This window comes from Mesoplodon mirus (assembly GCF_964341445.2).
Source record: "Mesoplodon mirus genome assembly, chromosome: 11".
NCBI classification, from domain to species: Eukaryota; Metazoa; Chordata; class Mammalia; order Artiodactyla; family Ziphiidae; genus Mesoplodon; species Mesoplodon mirus.
This window is the reverse complement of record NC_138987.1, coordinates 50,836,206-50,853,459: the sequence shown is the minus strand read 5'-3', so window position 1 is coordinate 50,853,459 and position 17,254 is coordinate 50,836,206. Positions and strand designations below refer to the sequence as shown.

Below are 17,254 nucleotides of genomic sequence, written 5' to 3'. Positions count from 1 at the left end.
ATTAGTGAGATTTAAGTGTATGGTCAATATCAACCAGAAACATTTCATAAAACAATATCCTATGAAAGCATCAAGAACCCATTTGTTGCACATACAAAAATACAGTAAAATAGAGGAAATTATCTAACTATATGTAGAAATGTTGATGGACAGTAAAAAAAGATCATTTTGGCCATGCTGTTCACCTCAGCAAACATTTTCCCTTCTCAGATTTCCTGTTTTGCTAGAGGAACTTTGCTGTTGCATAAACAATGCATCCAAGCCCCTTGCAGTTTTAAGTCAAACTACTGTAGTGGCAGAAAATAAGCATTTTCTGGTGGATGCCGAGGTGGTCTTATCCAACCCACCTGGACTTTCCTCGTCTCCAGGGCTGAACATAGCGGGGTCTTTTCTAAGCATGAATATGGGAGAATTATTTTTTTCTCATCAGTACTTTTGAGTAGTGCCAACCTCCTTAAGCAATTTTCCCTAGTCACCATAACATCAATCAGTCAAAAAATTGTAGATGAACCCACTGTGTTCAACAATGCTATCAAAACTGGTAAATCAGGGTGAACTGTTGTGTCAGGAAGAATTTGGTTAGCATGAAACACCTCCCTACATTTCTTAAATTCAAACAAGTTATAAAACTCAGATTACATTTTGCTTATTCCAGAATATGAGGAAGTGTTTGAGAAATAAGGCTTAAGTAACAAGAAACAGGGCATAGCAACGTTGTTTGCTGTGACCCTCGTAAAGAAATCAATTACCCAGCGGCTAGTTAACTAATTAAAAATACATTGCATTTGAAGAGTGATTTTGTTAACATGCATTTATATTATTGGCCTGTTCAGAGTATTTGTTGATAATCAGATTGTACTTTTGTATACTTGTCAGTTCAAGGCCCTAAAAACAAAAGACCCAGCTTGCTACCTAGGAAACTATAATCTAGGAGTTCTAGAAAAGTAGAACAAAAATAACTACTATAATTATCCTTAGAAAGGGAAATACATGCTCATAAAAGCAGAAAATTAAAAATAATTTTTAATAATATCTGCTGTTACCTTACAAATTCATCCTTACGAATGAAACTTGAGTAATTACCTGATTAAAGAATAAACCGCCAACCTGAAGCAGAGCAGTACTACAGTTTGCAATGATAGAACTGACCACAGAGGAGTACTCAAGTCAGCTAATCTCACTCTCAGTGGCTGTCTCTTTTTGGAATGAAGAGAAAGGAAAACCTGGTGTCTAAATGTGCCCAACTAAAGAAAGGATAGTTAACAGTCTGAGATTAACTTAATTTAAAAGCGTGGGGGATTTTCATGGGAGACTGCCTATCTATTAATTCTTTCTATAAAAAAAGGGGCGGGGAGTGACCGCTTACATTAAATTGTATAGACTACAGGAAGAGTAAACCAAGAAGGATATCATGCACATCTTTTTAAAGCTGAAAACGTGTGTTCAGTAAAACGTTCATTTCTGCTTTTGAGCAACGTTTTTGCTGAACCAGTGAAAGGCGGTGTCGGCAGGGTCACTGGAGGGCAGACCCCAGAGGGCAAACTCATCCTGCTGGGCCAGCAGTGTTTCACCGAGGTGGAGGGGGAGAAACGGCGGCAAATACCGTGGACTGTGACCCCCATCAGTGAGCTGAAGTTGAGGGCCGGGGGCCTGGACCAGCAGTCCGGCTGCGCGGACACTGCGCGGCTGTCAGAAGGCAGGTGGCGAGAGCGACGGGGGCGCGCGAGGACGCCGCGGGCTTCGCGGGGCGGGGGCGGGGGCGAGGGCGGGGGCGGGGCGGGTCGCAGGCTGATGACGCGACAGGGCTGGTGGAGTAGCCGCCACTTCCTGGAGCCGCCGGCCGGGGCCGCTCGCTGCACTCAGCGCCGGAGCCGGGAGCCCGCGGCCGCCGCCATGTCCCATCAGACCGGCATCCAAGGTAACGGCGCCGGTGCTGCCTGCGGGGAAGGGACTCCTGGGAGGCCCCCGGCGAGGCGGGAGGGCGGTGGGATGGGCAGGGCCGGAGTCGGTCCCGGAACACAGGGAGTCGGTCTCGGGGACGAACCGGGCCTCTGCGCCTCTCCGCGCTCTCGTGTCTCGGGCGCTCCCGGCCTGCCACCCTCCCATCCCGGGCCGGCCGCCGCCACGTTGCCGATGGACCCGAAATTCGCCGGAGCGAAGGAAATGGCTTTCCGCGGCGGCCGGGGTGAAGGGGGCGTGCCTGCCGCCGCCGCCGTTAGCCCAACTTTCCCCTTTTTTATCGGACTGGGAAGACCTGGAACCGTGGAGGCGATTGGGGCTCTTTTTGCTGTCGAGAGACGGGCGAATTTTCTTTTTCACGGTCCAACTTTAGAGTTGTTACAAGATTTGGATTATCAAAAGAAAGATGCGGGAATCTTTTTCATTTCCAGTAAGGGTGCTTCCCAAACTCTTCCGCATTTTCTTCCAAAATTGGAACATCAACACCGTTGTCTGTATCCTGAGTATGAGGCGTCTTGGTTGTTCTTAGATACTACCCAGGGAACTGAAAAGTTTGATCTGTGTGGTTGCGTTTAATCGTCCCGGGCAGACAGTTGAATGTGCAGTTATAGTTGACCTGTGTTGTTTCCTGGTTTGAAAATGGGCGGTCTGAAAGCGCTCACCTCATCAAAATCAAATAATACGTCCCGGGTTACTCGCGATCACTTAACGAATTGTAATGTAAACACAGCTCCTCCTGTTAATGGACAACGAATCTTTTCCCCAGATGAACGTCTAATTGTGTTTTGTTCTTAAGGGTCTTTGACACCACCCCACACCTCCTCCTGCACGCACAAACACAAGCAAAACAGTCGCAAATCTAAAAGCATTGTTTTGTCTGCGTTAGTTTTGATATATATAATTATTGACTTTCATGCTTGAGCGTTATAGCAAGCACTACTAAACAGTGGTTCTTGCTCTCAATATACAACTCAAGAATAAAATTAGAACGAAATTGAAGCTTTAATAGGAGCACAAGGGCTAGGTTATTAAATATATATTTGCTCAGTGAGATTACTCCAGGTTTTTAAGAAATACGAATTAGAGAAGTATGACCAGAAGTACGAGCTTGAATGAATTGTGTTGTCTTTTTCTTTAATCAGGATAGGGTATTTGACATTAATTGTTGTTTTTAAAGGTGAAAATGTAAAAAATGAATTGATGAAGGAGGTGTGTTTGTTTATTATAAGCTTGAAATTGGACCAGAAGAGAGTGAAAGCAGGTTTTCAGCATTTTTCAAACAAGCAATAAAGGTGTTTTTCAAAATTGTGATTTGTGATTATTGAGTTTGAGAAACTTTAATATATTCATTCCAAGTGTAAATTTCTGCTATGGAATTATCTAGGTAAAACAGGTTAGAATTAATATACTTTTAAAATGTTAATATTTATGTTTCTTAGCTGTATACAATGTCTACTGTTACACCTTTTAATTTTTGTAATTTAAATTACTGATAAGAGAATACTGCATCTTCAAGATGTTTTCTTTGTATTACATTTCATTTTTTTCCATATTCAAGTAGCATCAGAAAGTATTAATACATAAGTATTAAAAATAGGTTTACTTTTCTGTATCTTTTTCCACAGCAAGTGAGGATGTTAAAGATATTTTTGCCAGAGCAAGAAATGGAAAATACAGACTTCTGAAGATATCGATTGAAAATGGTTAGTTAAGCATTTTTAAATGTTGTTTGTCCTTGGATTATTGGCTGTTGTATTTTTAAACTTCTAAATCATTGTCAGTGATTTGGACTATTAATAAATGTGAAGCAGGTTCAGAGCTCGCCTTTAGTTAACTTGGCTCCTCTACATTTTGAACATGTCCTACGGGCCCCTGCTTACCTTACTTTGTGCATTCTGTAGTTGACTCTCACGGAAACAAAAAGATGTTGTTTTTGGTGTGACATCTTCCTCTTACACTTTTTGTGTCTCAGTTTCTGTACCACAATTTGTATCGAATATCAGTGCTTGCATCTCTGGAATGAAAATCAGTAACAGGTGATTATCCCACACAAAAGAAAAGTTACTTGTGAATTGTTATTCAGTAAAGTTAGTTTTGAGGTAGAAAGGAAGGATTTTAAACTCTCCCATTTTCTCAACTTGATTGCAGTGTGTGCTGCAGAAATGATTCCCCTTTCTTGTTATGGGAAAAAGTTCTGAGTGTAACAAACTATAAATTGATCCTTTCAAAATAAAGCTGTACGTAAGGAAATTCACTGGGTGGGAGAGTCTTTTAATTCAGCTGGTTTGAGTGTGAATAATTAATATTATAACTACTTAATTTCAAATGAATATGTTAAAATATTCCATTGACCTAATTTCTTAAATAACTTAAATATTTTGCTTTGGGAAAATATCTTTTTCTTTTATAAACTGGAAGTAAATCTAATTTGCTTTCCATTTTCTCTTATATATTAAAAATACCAAAATAGTTTGAAAAATAGGCAGTTCTACATATATTAACACACTCAACAAGAATAAACATATACTGGAAAGCAGCATATTTTAGAACTATTGAACTAAAATTTTAAATGTCATCACTTCCTAACTGACTAGTTAAGTAAGTAAAATGGAAAAGTTTATATAACATCTCTACAGCAAGAAAATGACAATATTTCCTCTATCACTATTTTCTGGTTTTATTTTTGTTTTGAGAAAATTTTTTAAATAAGGAAATTATGAATAATAAATAATATAACAAATACTTCCATTTCTCCTTAAATTAATAACTGCTAACATTTTTATCATATTTGCTTCAAGCCTTTTGTAATTTAATGTTGTTGTGATATAAGAACATTCGCTTTAAACAGTTTTACTTCCTGACCTTCTCCTGAGGCAACTATATTAGGAACCTTATTTTTATTCAATCTGTTTTTTATATGTATCCCTAAATAATATATAGTGCTGTTTTGAGTTTTTAAGTTCACATAAACTGACATCTTTTTCTGCATCATTCCTTTTCCTGTAAACATTGCTTTTATAATTAGTTTTGATAGAGGCTCACTAATTCTTTTAAAATATGAATAGAATTGTATAATATGACTATGCCACATATTATATGTCCATTCTCTTATTGATGAATATTTAGGCTATTTTCAGTTTCCACTGTTATTTTATAGTGCTGCATTGAACACCTTGGTATATATGTGCAAGAGATTCTCTATGCAGGGTACATTAGCAGTTTCACTTGATTCGCCCAATAATGCCTCAAAGTGGCTGTACCAATTTATGTTTCTGGACAAATATTAAAATTTGTAGCATTATGGCCAAATAGGAGCTAAACCTGTCTTTATTTAGTATTTCTTAACTGTACGATTCAGTGTTTAATTTCAGAAATTATACCTTTGAGCGGTAGGACACTTAGTTAAATATATTTTGTTGATAATTTATAGCATAAATATTTGGACAATAGAATATAATCACCCTCTCTTCAACCATGCAACTCAACTATTTATAATCATTTTTGTATGTTCCTTTCTTGTGTTTATAACATTATTTTAACTATGCTGGTTATAATTTTTATAACTGTTTTTAATATTGCTTTATATTATATTTATTTCCTGTGTTACAACCTTTGCCCTTTCTATATTTTGATGTGAATAATAGCAATTAAGAACTAACTATTAATTTATTCTTCTATTCTTCATTATTCTACCATTTGGCATTTTAAACCATTTATATATCTTTTAAAAATTGTTCTTCATAGAGAAACTTGTGGTTGGAGCGTGTAGGCAGCCTTTAGATTCCTGGGATAAGGATTATGATTCCTTTGTTTTACCCCTGTTGGAGGACAAACAACCGTGCTACGTATTATTCAGGTTAGATTCTCAGAATGCCCAGGGATATGAATGGATATTCATTGCGTGGTCTCCAGACCATTCTCATGTAAGTAATTTTTTGGTTACTTATTTAACATTAAAAGCTAGAAAAATTTTTTCTGAAATATTCCTAGGCCAAGAGAAAGTTAAGAAGCAACAGTCATATCTCATAGATGGGAATGATCATGGAAAAAAATCCTTGTGATTGGTAATGTAGAATCAGGGGTAATGTACTTAGATTCATAAATCTTGACCTTGATTGAAATCAGTAGAATTATTATTGATTTTAAATTTAAAAATTTGTGGCAATTATGAATGACTCTGTGGACCTCTGAAGAATGAAGGTTACTACTTTGAGAGTAATAATTGAAATAATTTTTATAGAACTAACTGAACATTTTATTAAATATTCTCAATAGCTACCATTCAAGTGATGGGCATACACATAAACACGTATTTCTCTTAGGAGAGTTAGTACACTGATTAATAGAATAAAATAAAAAACTAGTATATGGATACTGCCCAATATTTTAAAAATTAATTCTCTTGTTTATTGTAGACAAATAATAATTTTAAAAGTTATGTAGATATCATTCTCAAAAGTCATCACTTCCTATTTAATTCTGTATATGCTGTCTGAAAGAAATACTGGATTTGACTGCAAAATTATGAAATGATTTCTGTTGGTTGGCAGTTATCTTTAGTAGTTTTCCATAGATGCTATCAGACTCTTTAATAATAGTATATATTGTAGTTCTTTTCTACTTTGTCCCTCATAGAATGGTTTATGCCATAGTTATGCCATGAATATTTGATTCTTAAACAACTTAATAAGTAGTGTCTGACCTAGACTTGCTTTGAGTAAAATGTCATTATCAAGTTTACTTCATTTCAGTGATTTTAAAATAGTGTTTTAAGTAGTTTTTTTAAATCCTGAATTCATTTTATACTTTGAAAAAAATGAATGATTTTCTAAAATTTAGTTTTTTTCTACTTTTCAAAAAATATGACTTATAAATTGAAGTCCTCCTAAGTAGCTGTTGATATTTTAGATGCTGATGTTATGATGGTTATTTGTATACACATATTTTAGCATGTTACAGTCAACGGACTTCAGCTTTGTCACAGTTCATTTTCTTTTTAATGTGCTTAAAGATTTTCATACATTTATAAAGTGCTTTCTTTTGTAATGATAGTTTTCACCTATAAACTTATAAGTAAACTTTCACAATTACTAGGTTCGTCAAAAAATGTTGTATGCAGCAACAAGAGCAACTCTGAAAAAGGAGTTTGGAGGTGGCCACATTAAAGATGAAGTGTTTGGAACAGTAAAGGTACAAAACTTATACTTTTATGTAGATTCTTCATGTCGCACCGAGGTAGTGGGATAGTTAATGTGAATTATGACTGATGAATCGGTAAACATAAAGAATAAGAGAAAATATTATGTTTCAGATGATATGCAAGTTAACTGAAACCTCATACTTACACTTTTAAAAATATGTTGGAATCTCGTCTGTTAGTCTTCAAACACTAGAATATCCCTTGGAGATCATTTAGTTCAACCCCTCATTTAGTTCAACCTTTTCATTTTAAGGATGGGGAGATAGGCTCAGAAAAATGAGAGACTACTTAAAAGAGATAGTAGGTTTTAGATATTTTGGACGTTTACACATGCTGTGGAAGCAATAGCTGTATTAATTGAACTAGAACATTGAGGCAGGTAAATTGATTCATAATTAATTGGGGTAATTGTTGATAAATTAATAAATTTAGTTAAGTTATGATTAAGAATTTATTATAAAATTTATATGGTAGATACATGTATGTAGATATACCCCCAAATTAAGAAAATTACAGTGTATTTTTTCAACCGGTTTTTTGTTTTTTAGAGCTTTTATTGTGATTCAGGGAGTAATATATTCTGGTGGATAGAGCACAAGACTAGATGGGTATCCTTTGCTTATTCACATCAGTTGTGAAGTGGCCTGGTTTCTTAATTCTATTCTCAGTCTTCCAAACCACAAAATTTTGATGAGAAGTAAACTTCTTTGGAATACTTTTTATTTTAAATAAGAACTGTAATTATTTTCTATGAATAATTATAGAGAAAATATATAATTCATTACAGTACAGAATTCAGAATCTGAATATGTTGATTATTGAATAACTATGGGGCAGGCTTCCCCAGGTTAATTATAATTGTCCTATAGACTTGAAGCATGATCAGGTTCGTCATGTGGCTGGCGTTACCACCATCACACTCACACAAAAGATCTAGTAATTATAAAGCTTTAGGGAATGAAGTGTAGCTAATCCCCTTAAAACTTTTTGAAACCTGTAGCATAGAATATTAAAAAAAAAGAAGTAATAAAATTATTGTTACTATTTATTTTTAGTTAAAATATTTTCTGTTAAATTAATGACTTTGTTTTCCTAAAGTAGCCTCACAACTAGTAACAGTCAGTTTCTGTGCTCACAGGAAGATGTGTCATTACATGGATATAAGAAATATTTGCTGTCACAGTCTTCTCCTGCCCCACTGACTGCAGCTGAAGAAGAATTACGACAGATTAAAATTAATGAGGTATTATTACCATTTTGAAACCTTGCAAGACTCTAAGTGCTTAAAAATATTGCATTTTTAATTAATTGATGAAGAGGTAACTAGAGAATAAATAAGTTAGATAGCTTACATTCTGTTCAGTTTAGAGACAAGACTGTGCTCAATGTGTCTTCAGGAAAAAGTTAAAAGTGAATATTAAACTTCATGTCAGTTTCATAAATAGCTTTCTCCTGTCTTTATAATGTAGGTTATAGATTAGTAATCTTCCTGTGATAAGTACAACTGTTTTTAACTTTGTACTTTGAATACTAAATATTGATAAATGGGAAAAGTATGTTACCCATTTAGTGTGAGGGATATTATATCTAATGAGGTTGCCTGAAGAAGGTTTGTTTTGTTATTTCAGAGAATACTGATGACTAAAGAGAGTAAAACATAAATGCTGTAGTGTGTTTAGGATTTCTAGAGGCTCTATAAATTAACTTCTATGGACATTACTTGGATGGATGTGTGCATATATATATATGGGAGATGGTTATTTGAGTACTTGTTTAGCATATTAGAGTCAATAAATTTCATCCATATTATAGTTTATCATATTTCTAATGTGTTTACTGCAGCAATTCTAAGTTAGAATAGCTACTGTATTTCTACCAGAATTTTATAGAAAAGAACAAGTAGCAGAAACTACTATTCACTTGTCTGAGTAACAGACTAATAAGAATCAGTCTGAAAAGTGATTGAATATTATTTAATATTGACCTGATAGCAAGGATCTATCTTTATATTATTTTAACTCAAGTTATTTGAGTATGGATTTTTACATGGTTTTTTTTTTTTTTTTTTACAAGTTTGATAGTTTGTTTTATTCCTTGCAATCAGAACCCAGAGGATCTTATTGGGGTATGCATTTGCATATGTTCTATGATGTTTTCATTATCCAGTACCATTTATGCTGTAGAATCTCCATTCATTTTTTTTTTTAACTAAAATTTCTATTTGACTTTGTTGCAACACTGCAAATGAGACCCTATACTATGCTGTCATTTACTGAGTATAAAAGTCTTAAATATGTGCATTGAAAGCTTTCTTGACGTACTCTTCTCTTCTTCCGATACATGCACACCCATGTTCTTAGTAATGAAAGCTCTAAGTCTGGAACTTCTGCAGTAGTATAATTTGTTGAGCTGTGTTGTGTCTTTGTATATTGTTTGTACTCCTTTCAACTCAGTGCATGGTGTTTGTGTTGCATTTTATATCTAGCAGAACAAAGTAAAGTTCTATGCATATTGTATTTATATCACACTGCTCATAAATTTTATCAAGTAAAATTTTGTAATTAAAAGTGTAATCTGAAGACACTTCAGAGAGCTTACGTAGCTCGTGGCAATTGTGCCAAACCAAACATATAAGCAAAGCCCCACTAACATTGCACACTCAACTCAGATGTTCACTTCTGGCATTTTCATCAAAATGTGGCATACACTCTGCATGTTGACAAAGTGCTAGCAGAACCTGAAACAAATGTGAAAATTATTTGCTTTTTAAGTTCATAGTGTTTTAAGTGTTAATTTTAATTATATTAAAATGGGCAAGGGTAGAATGACCCTCACTCTGTAGAGGTTGGGTTTTCTTCTCTTTGCCATCTGACACTGCTAAATGCTAAACTTCATCAGTAAATTGAATCTGTCATACTAGGTACAAACTGACGTGAGCGTGGACACTAAGCATCAAACACTACAAGGAGTAGCATTTCCTATCTCTCGAGAAGCTTTTCAGGCTTTGGAAAAATTGAATAACAGACAGCTCAACTATGTGCAATTGGTAAGAGATATAATGATTATTATGAAATGGCTTCACTTCTTGGTATCTATGGCTTGCATAACGTTTGTTTTTAATGGATTTTAAATCTTTATTTGCTTCCTTTTTATTTTTTATTCATTTTTTTTAAACTACAAAAGCAATATATATTCACTGTGGAAAAAGTGAAATTGTGTAAGTTTCCCCTTGTCTCGTTTTTTAATTTATAAATTTTAAATTTCTGTGTATCTGTCTTAATAAATATATTTTGTTTCTTATTGACAGGAAATAGATATAAAAAATGAAATTATAATTTTGGCCAACACAATAAATACAGAACTAAAAGATTTGCCAAAGAGGATTCCCAGAGATTCAGCACGTTATCATTTCTTTCTGTATAAACATTCCCATGAAGGAGACTATTTGGAGTCTATAGGTATATGATACTTTTTTTTTTAACATAATACTTTAAGTTTGCTGATTGATATTTCATCACTGTATTCTTTCTTATTTCTTGGCCAGAGGACTTAGTTGTAACTTTATGAGGTTTAGTATGTGCTTTAATTGATATGCTGCTAATTGGATTTATTATTATTTTAATTTACAGTTTTTATTTATTCAATGCCTGGATACACATGCAGTATAAGAGAACGGATGCTGTATTCTAGCTGCAAGAGCCCTCTGCTAGAGATTGTAGAAAGACAACTACAAATGGATGTCATTAGAAAGGTAATTACCTATCTATTTATTTATCTAATTTATTTTATCTAATTTATCTTATTAATATATTTAATACCTACCTATTTATTTTAAATTTTTTAGTTTTTGTCACATTTTTATTGTCTTTTGTGTAGTTCGTGATGTGTTATGGTTTATAAATGAACGTTTTTTTTTTCTTATACTCATCATAAATCCTTAGGAACTCCTCTAAGTGCTTGAGGATGGCCTATCATGACCCCAGTCTCCCTGTAGATCTGTATTCTCCAATATGTAGCCATAAGCTACATGTGGCTATTTAAATTTAAATATACATAAAAATTAAACGAAATTAAAAATTCAGTTCCTTAAAAGCACCAGCCACATTTCAAGTGCTCATTTTAGCCACATGTGGCCAATGGCACTGTATTGGATGGTGCAGAATTTAGAGAACATTTCCATATTGCAGAAAGTTTTGCTGGACGGTGCTACTAAAGCTGCATACTTGTGATTGTCTCAAGACTTTATTAATAAGGAACTACAGTCTCTATTTATAACTGAACCATGGGATGGTTGAGAATCTTTCCAGTTGTTGGGAAAGGAGAGAATGGGCATAAACATGCATTTCGGGAGCTAAGTTACAAGTTTTCTTAAATTTATTTTCTTAAATGCAGGTGAGGCATGGGAAAAGATATTGTTTATTCTTGAGCCCTTCAACTCTTAAAACACAGGTCCTTTACAAGTTACCAGTGTTGTAGGTACTGGGCCCTTTAAGAGCTTTTTAAGTTCTTAAGAATCACTTTCTATAGCAGGGGCTGGCTGACTTTTTCTACCAGAAGACCAGATAGTAAATATTTTAGGCTTTGCCAGGCCACATATGGTCTTTGTCACATATTCTTCGTTTTATTATTTTGTTTGTTTTTACAACCCTTTAAAAATGTAAAACACGCTCTTAACTTGAGCAGATTTGGCCTGCAGGCCATAGTTCGTCAACCCGTGTTATAGCGTGATTTCAAGTGACCCAAGTGATGAAAGGGCCATGAGTAATGTTTCTTGAAAATATGTAGTGTACCAAAGCAGAACAACTTAAGAATATAGTGGTGATTCCTACTATACTACTTTTAAACATTAGTTAAATTGGAGTAGAAAGAGAGAACCAAATAGAAAATGAGTATAGCTAATTATATATTCAAGCAACTCATTTAGCTCCCTCCTCCTCCCCCCAAATAAGATGAAGGTGAACAATTTTCATATGGTCCTTGGTTCTCTCTTGCTGGAATGAGTATTATGCACTTATTGGTGAGCATTCACACCTGAAAACTGGCTCATTACTTGTATTAGGTTTTGATTGTTGTGTTTTCTCACATTGCATCACACTTTACTAATTTTATTCTCTTACAGATCGAGATAGACGATGGGGATGAGTTGACTGCAGACTTCCTTTATGAAGAAGTACACCCCAAGCAGCATGCACATAAACAAAGTTTTGCAAAACCAAAAGGTCCTTCAGGAAAGAGAGGAATTCGAAGACTAATTAGGGGTCCAGCTGAAACTGAAGCCACTACTGATTAAAATTATTACAATACTAGTTTTTTTTAAAGTCCAGCTTTTAGTACAGGAGAACTGAAATCATTCCACATTGATGTATAGTAGGGGAAAAAATTGTACTTTTTGAAAATCAGCACTTTTCACTTCTGTGTGTTTTTAAAATTAATGTTATAGAAGACTCATGATTTCTATTTTTGAGTTAAAGCTAGAAAAGGGTTCGACATAATGATGTTTAATTTCATCACAGTTTTCATAGAGTGATGATTCCACACTTTCACATAGTTCTTAAAATTTTATAGAGTTGGGCCAATTCCAGAAAATCTAAAGTAAGATACAATTCTTATTACTCTTCGGTGACACATCACTTTTTTTTCTTTAAGGGAGAGAGAAAGACCTTAAAATATTCATTCCACTTAATGAATATGTTAAGGACCAGATTAGATTATTTTCTAAGCTGAAAACTTCATGTGCCTAGGAAAAGGTGCTCTGAAGAGCAGTGCTCACTCAGACTGTGAGATCATGTCTACAACTTTTAGAAACAGTGCTTTATTGCAGCAGTCTTTTCTATTTGACTTTTTCGTTTTTTAAATGGCATTAAAATTTCAGAAAATCAACTCACTCTGAAACATTAAGGGTACCAGATATATACTGCAGGATTTCTGATGATGTTGAAAGACACGTTGAAACTGCTTTAGTAAATGCTCTTTCTAGTGCTTTAAAAATTTTCCATTTCAAAAGTAAGTCATTTCATTATATGTAGTGTGAGACCAAATATTTATGTCCAATTGAATATTAAATTAATATCATTCAAAAGCAAAACTAAAGTCAACAATATTGAAAAAGTTTTAAACATCGATTGATTTCTCTCTAAAACCATATATTTATAGGCAAATATTCAGATTTAACAAAATTATTTTAAAGTCCTAGTACTCATCAGCCTAACACAGATAAATGAATCTTGTTTCAATTTATATCTTATTTCAAAACACAGTTAACTGTTTTCTAAAGCTTTGCATTTTCAATTACAACCTACAGAGATTTTGAGCCTCGTTTTCTTTGATACTTGAAATAGAGGGAGCTAGAAAACTTCATCGTGTTTAATCTGATAAACCTGCTGCAAGAGCCATACTTTAGAGGACTTTTCTAAACGAACTGTGGGGATCCGGGATTTAGAATTTCTTGATCTAAACTTTGTGCTGCATAAAACAAATACCAGAAATGTACATTTCATAGTATAAAATATGAAACACTCATTTGTACACTTTATTATCTAAGGTAATATATGCACCTTTCAGAAATTCAATGTGTGTTCAACTAAAAGCATGTTAGAATAATTATGAGTTGACAGATTTTTTTTTTCTAGAATTAAGAGTATTTGTGTGGGGTTTTGTTTGTTTACAAATAATCAGACTATAATGCAAAATAATTGACAGTAATGTTGCACTTGTTTATGAAAGATATACTTTAAGTTTTTCCGTGGGTGCACACATAGACACACATACACACAAACTACTGCATTGAGAATTCTGGAGCTGTGTTGTTGACCATAGGCCAAGCTGCTGAAGCTGTTATTTTCGGTCAGGAAGAAAGTTAACCTGTCATGAAGGTATAAAATAATTTAGTAGTGAATGTTTTTCTCTACCATCCATGTGCAATTATGCTCTTAAACTCTATTACACTACATGAAAGTAAGTGGACATTCCAGAATATAGATGTGATTATATTATCTTAATTATTATTAAACCAATGATTGTTGAAAATCAATGATGCATTTGTTGTATAGTATAACTCATCATTTATGTTTTAGGTGATGTCATCATAACAATAGAAGGTGAATAAAGTATTCCCAGTGAGTTTATATAGCAGTGAAGAATTACATGCCTTCTGTGGACATTTTATAAGTGCGTTTTATATTGCAATAAAATTTTTTTCTCTAAATTGTGTACTAAGTTGGTTTTCTAGTATAACCTTTTTTTGTTTGGATAAGTCTGCATAATGCAATACTTGGTGACAGATTAGAAATCCCATTCATCTATTTGTTAATTAACCTATCTAAATCAAAAAGGATTTTAAATAGTTTGAAACCTAAGCAAGTTGTGTCAATAGAGTGCTTTAGTAGATTAGAACTTTTCCACTACTGCAGCAATAATGGAAACGTCATGAGTTAGTTCCTACTGTGATAGCAGCAACCCAGTACAATAGGGTGACCAACATACTTGACAGTAAGCTGTTAAAAGACATTCACCCAGCAAATACTGAGTGCATTCCAGTTTGCAATTCAGTATCAAATTGATCCTTTTTATTAGGGCTATATTACAAGATGGATGTCTTTGGTAGCAGTTTCACGAAGACAGAACTGTCCTTAAAAGCTGATTTTGAGAACTATTTTAAAAAGTTAAATTCTTTATGGCATTTCTACTCAGAACTAAAATCATGTGCCTGAGGTCCATATCATAGTTTGGTATATATCCTTTCACACGTTTTCTTTGCATATACAACCATATGTTACGAGGATTGGAGTTTTATTTTAAGTACTGATTCTGGGGTTTCATCTCCAGAGATTTTGATGAGTAAGTGGGCCCAGGAGTCACATAAGTTACACAAATGATTCATGTGTAGCCATGACTGGGCACAGTTTGTCTTAAATGATATAAAGTGAGGGTTTCCCCCCATTCAGTCAACAAACTTTCTAAGTATTCCTGTATATTGGCCTATAGTGGTTACGATGAAAGGTAACATCTCATATAGAATAAAATGTAGCCCTCACTCTTGCCCACTAACTTCTGCATGACTTGGCCCATGGGTATCTCCACCTCCCTTGATCAGTCTGCTTCAGCTCAGCTGCTGGCTGGACCTCTGAAGGACCAGGCACATTGCTGCCTCAGGAATGCTAAGTGTGCTGTTCCTCACACTGGCTTACTCTATCCCAATATCTACATGTCTTCCTCCCTCACTTAATGCAGGTCTCTGCTCAAGTGTCATCTCCCCAGAAAGGTCTTCCCTGACCTCCCAGTCTGATTGTACTCCCTGTCCTCTCACCTTAATCCTGCTTTATTTTTCCTCAAAGCACTTAGGAATTACATATCTATGTATATATTGGTTGTCTCCTCCACTAAAATACAAGTTTGATGGAGGAAAGAGACTTGGTTTTATTCACTGATGCATCCTCAGCACCTGGAACAATGTCTAGGACATAGTGGATATTTTATTTGTTGAATAAATAAAAGAATGAGATTTTACCTTTCCTTGGACAGTGGGCAAGGGAGCACATTGAAGCAGTGGTAGGTTCAGTACAGAGGCTCTGGCCTCCGCTGCTGTATTTCTGGGCAGAGCAAACATCACTAGCACTGACACAACTTCTTGCCCTTGGAAGATTATAGTTTCTACCCCAGGAGACTCCAGTACTGACTCATTCCTGAGCAGCAAGTGTCTTCCCGTGGGGAGCCTCATTCAGCTGACTGTTCTGGAAAGACCAAAGACTAAGTTCTACTCAATGGCTACTGCTGATCCACCACCATCTGCATTTGCTAGAATTCAGTCAGGCAGTAGTGCCTTATAAACCTCTGGATGCTTAACAGGAAGAGGTGTTTTTCTGAGGTGGGGGGGAGTATTTTTTATTTACATTTAAAAAATCTGATAACTAATATCTCTTCCTCTTTTTCAGCCCCAGAGACTTGGGAACGGAAAGAACAAGAACTTCAAAGACCTATTTCCCACATAGAAGCACGCACCCACCATGGCTTACACCAGCAAAGGAAGAGAAAGAGGTCTGAACCTCCCTCTGAAGGATCCTCCAGGTCTGGGGGAGGGGGAGGGGGAGGGAAGAGGGAGGGGTCGAGGGATGGGTCTCTTAAGAAAGGGACAGAGAGGGGGCAAGTCAGTTTGAAGGGGTTGGAAAGTTCTCCGGGGCTCCTCCCCTCCTCTTCCTTCCTACGTTACCTCCTGTGCTGGTTTCCCTGTGCCCCCTCCACATTCATGCCTTCGTGAATGGGGGTTAAGTTAATTTCTTAGTCTCCTATTATCAAGCTGTATGGATAAGAGCACACGGGTCATATTTTTGCACACGTGTGTGTGTGTGTGTGTGTGTGTGTGTGTGTGGGTGTGAGAGAGAGAGACGCTGTCACTTCCTGGCTATATGACTGAATCAGTTGTGTATTGCTACCATACTAATGCATGACCAATTACCCCCAGACGTAGGGGTTTAAAATAGCAATTATTTTCTATAAGTCTCCTGTTGGCTGACCTCTCTCACATCTGTGGTCTGCTGGCAGGTTGGCTGGTCTGGGATGACCTCATGTGAGATGACTTGTCTCTGCTGAGCATGGTTTCAGCAGCAGCATGTTAGCCCTGGCTTGTTCTCATGGCAGTGGCAGCGTTCCATGACAGAGAAAGAGAAAGGTGGTGCACAGGGGCTCTGGAGGCCCAGGCTTGGAACTGAAACGTCACTTTTCCTGCAGTCTATTGACCACAGCAAGTTACAAGGCCATTCTGGATATAAGGACTAGGGAAATGAAATTTACCTCTTGATGGGAAGAATTACAAAACCATATTGCAAAGGGCATGGATCTAGGGAAGAGTGGAGAATTGCAATCTAACACAATGAACATAAGGGAGAAGTTACTTAAATTTGGGGGCATCAATTTCCTCAATAAGAAAAAAATGGGACCTACATTATAGGGCTCTAAAATGTGATCATGCCCTTAGCATAATGCTTGGCATTAACAGCTCAGCAAATGACAGAGAAGATGATTATGATCAATATGATGATAGAGGGCATAGTAAAGGTTACAGACTGATGTCAGATGCCTGAGTTAAAATTCCAGCTCTGC

The 17,254-nt window shown here is 35.6% G+C and overlaps 1 protein-coding gene across 2 annotated transcripts; it reads left to right on the top strand.

The window, feature by feature from the left end:
* The first annotated feature begins 1,808 nt into the window (after positions 1 to 1,808).
* On the top strand, positions 1,809 to 16,189 carry TWF1 (twinfilin actin binding protein 1). Of its 2 annotated transcripts, XR_014295233.1 has the most exons (10): positions 1,809 to 1,918; positions 3,585 to 3,662; positions 5,704 to 5,882; positions 7,054 to 7,149; positions 8,298 to 8,402; positions 10,080 to 10,205; positions 10,467 to 10,617; positions 10,789 to 10,910; positions 12,279 to 14,326; positions 16,090 to 16,189. XR_014295233.1 is itself a non-coding variant. In XM_082634713.1 (9 exons), the coding sequence occupies exons 1-9, from the start codon at positions 1,894 to 1,896 to the stop codon at positions 12,447 to 12,449; spliced, it is 1,053 nt and encodes a 350-aa protein (XP_082490839.1). In that variant the 5' UTR covers positions 1,809 to 1,893; the 3' UTR covers positions 12,450 to 14,363. The 2 variants fall into 2 exon arrangements, 1 of the variants encoding a protein (XP_082490839.1); XM_082634713.1 differs by lacking the exon at positions 16,090 to 16,189 and having other exon boundaries at positions 12,279 to 14,363.
* The last annotated feature ends 1,065 nt before the right edge of the window (positions 16,190 to 17,254 follow it).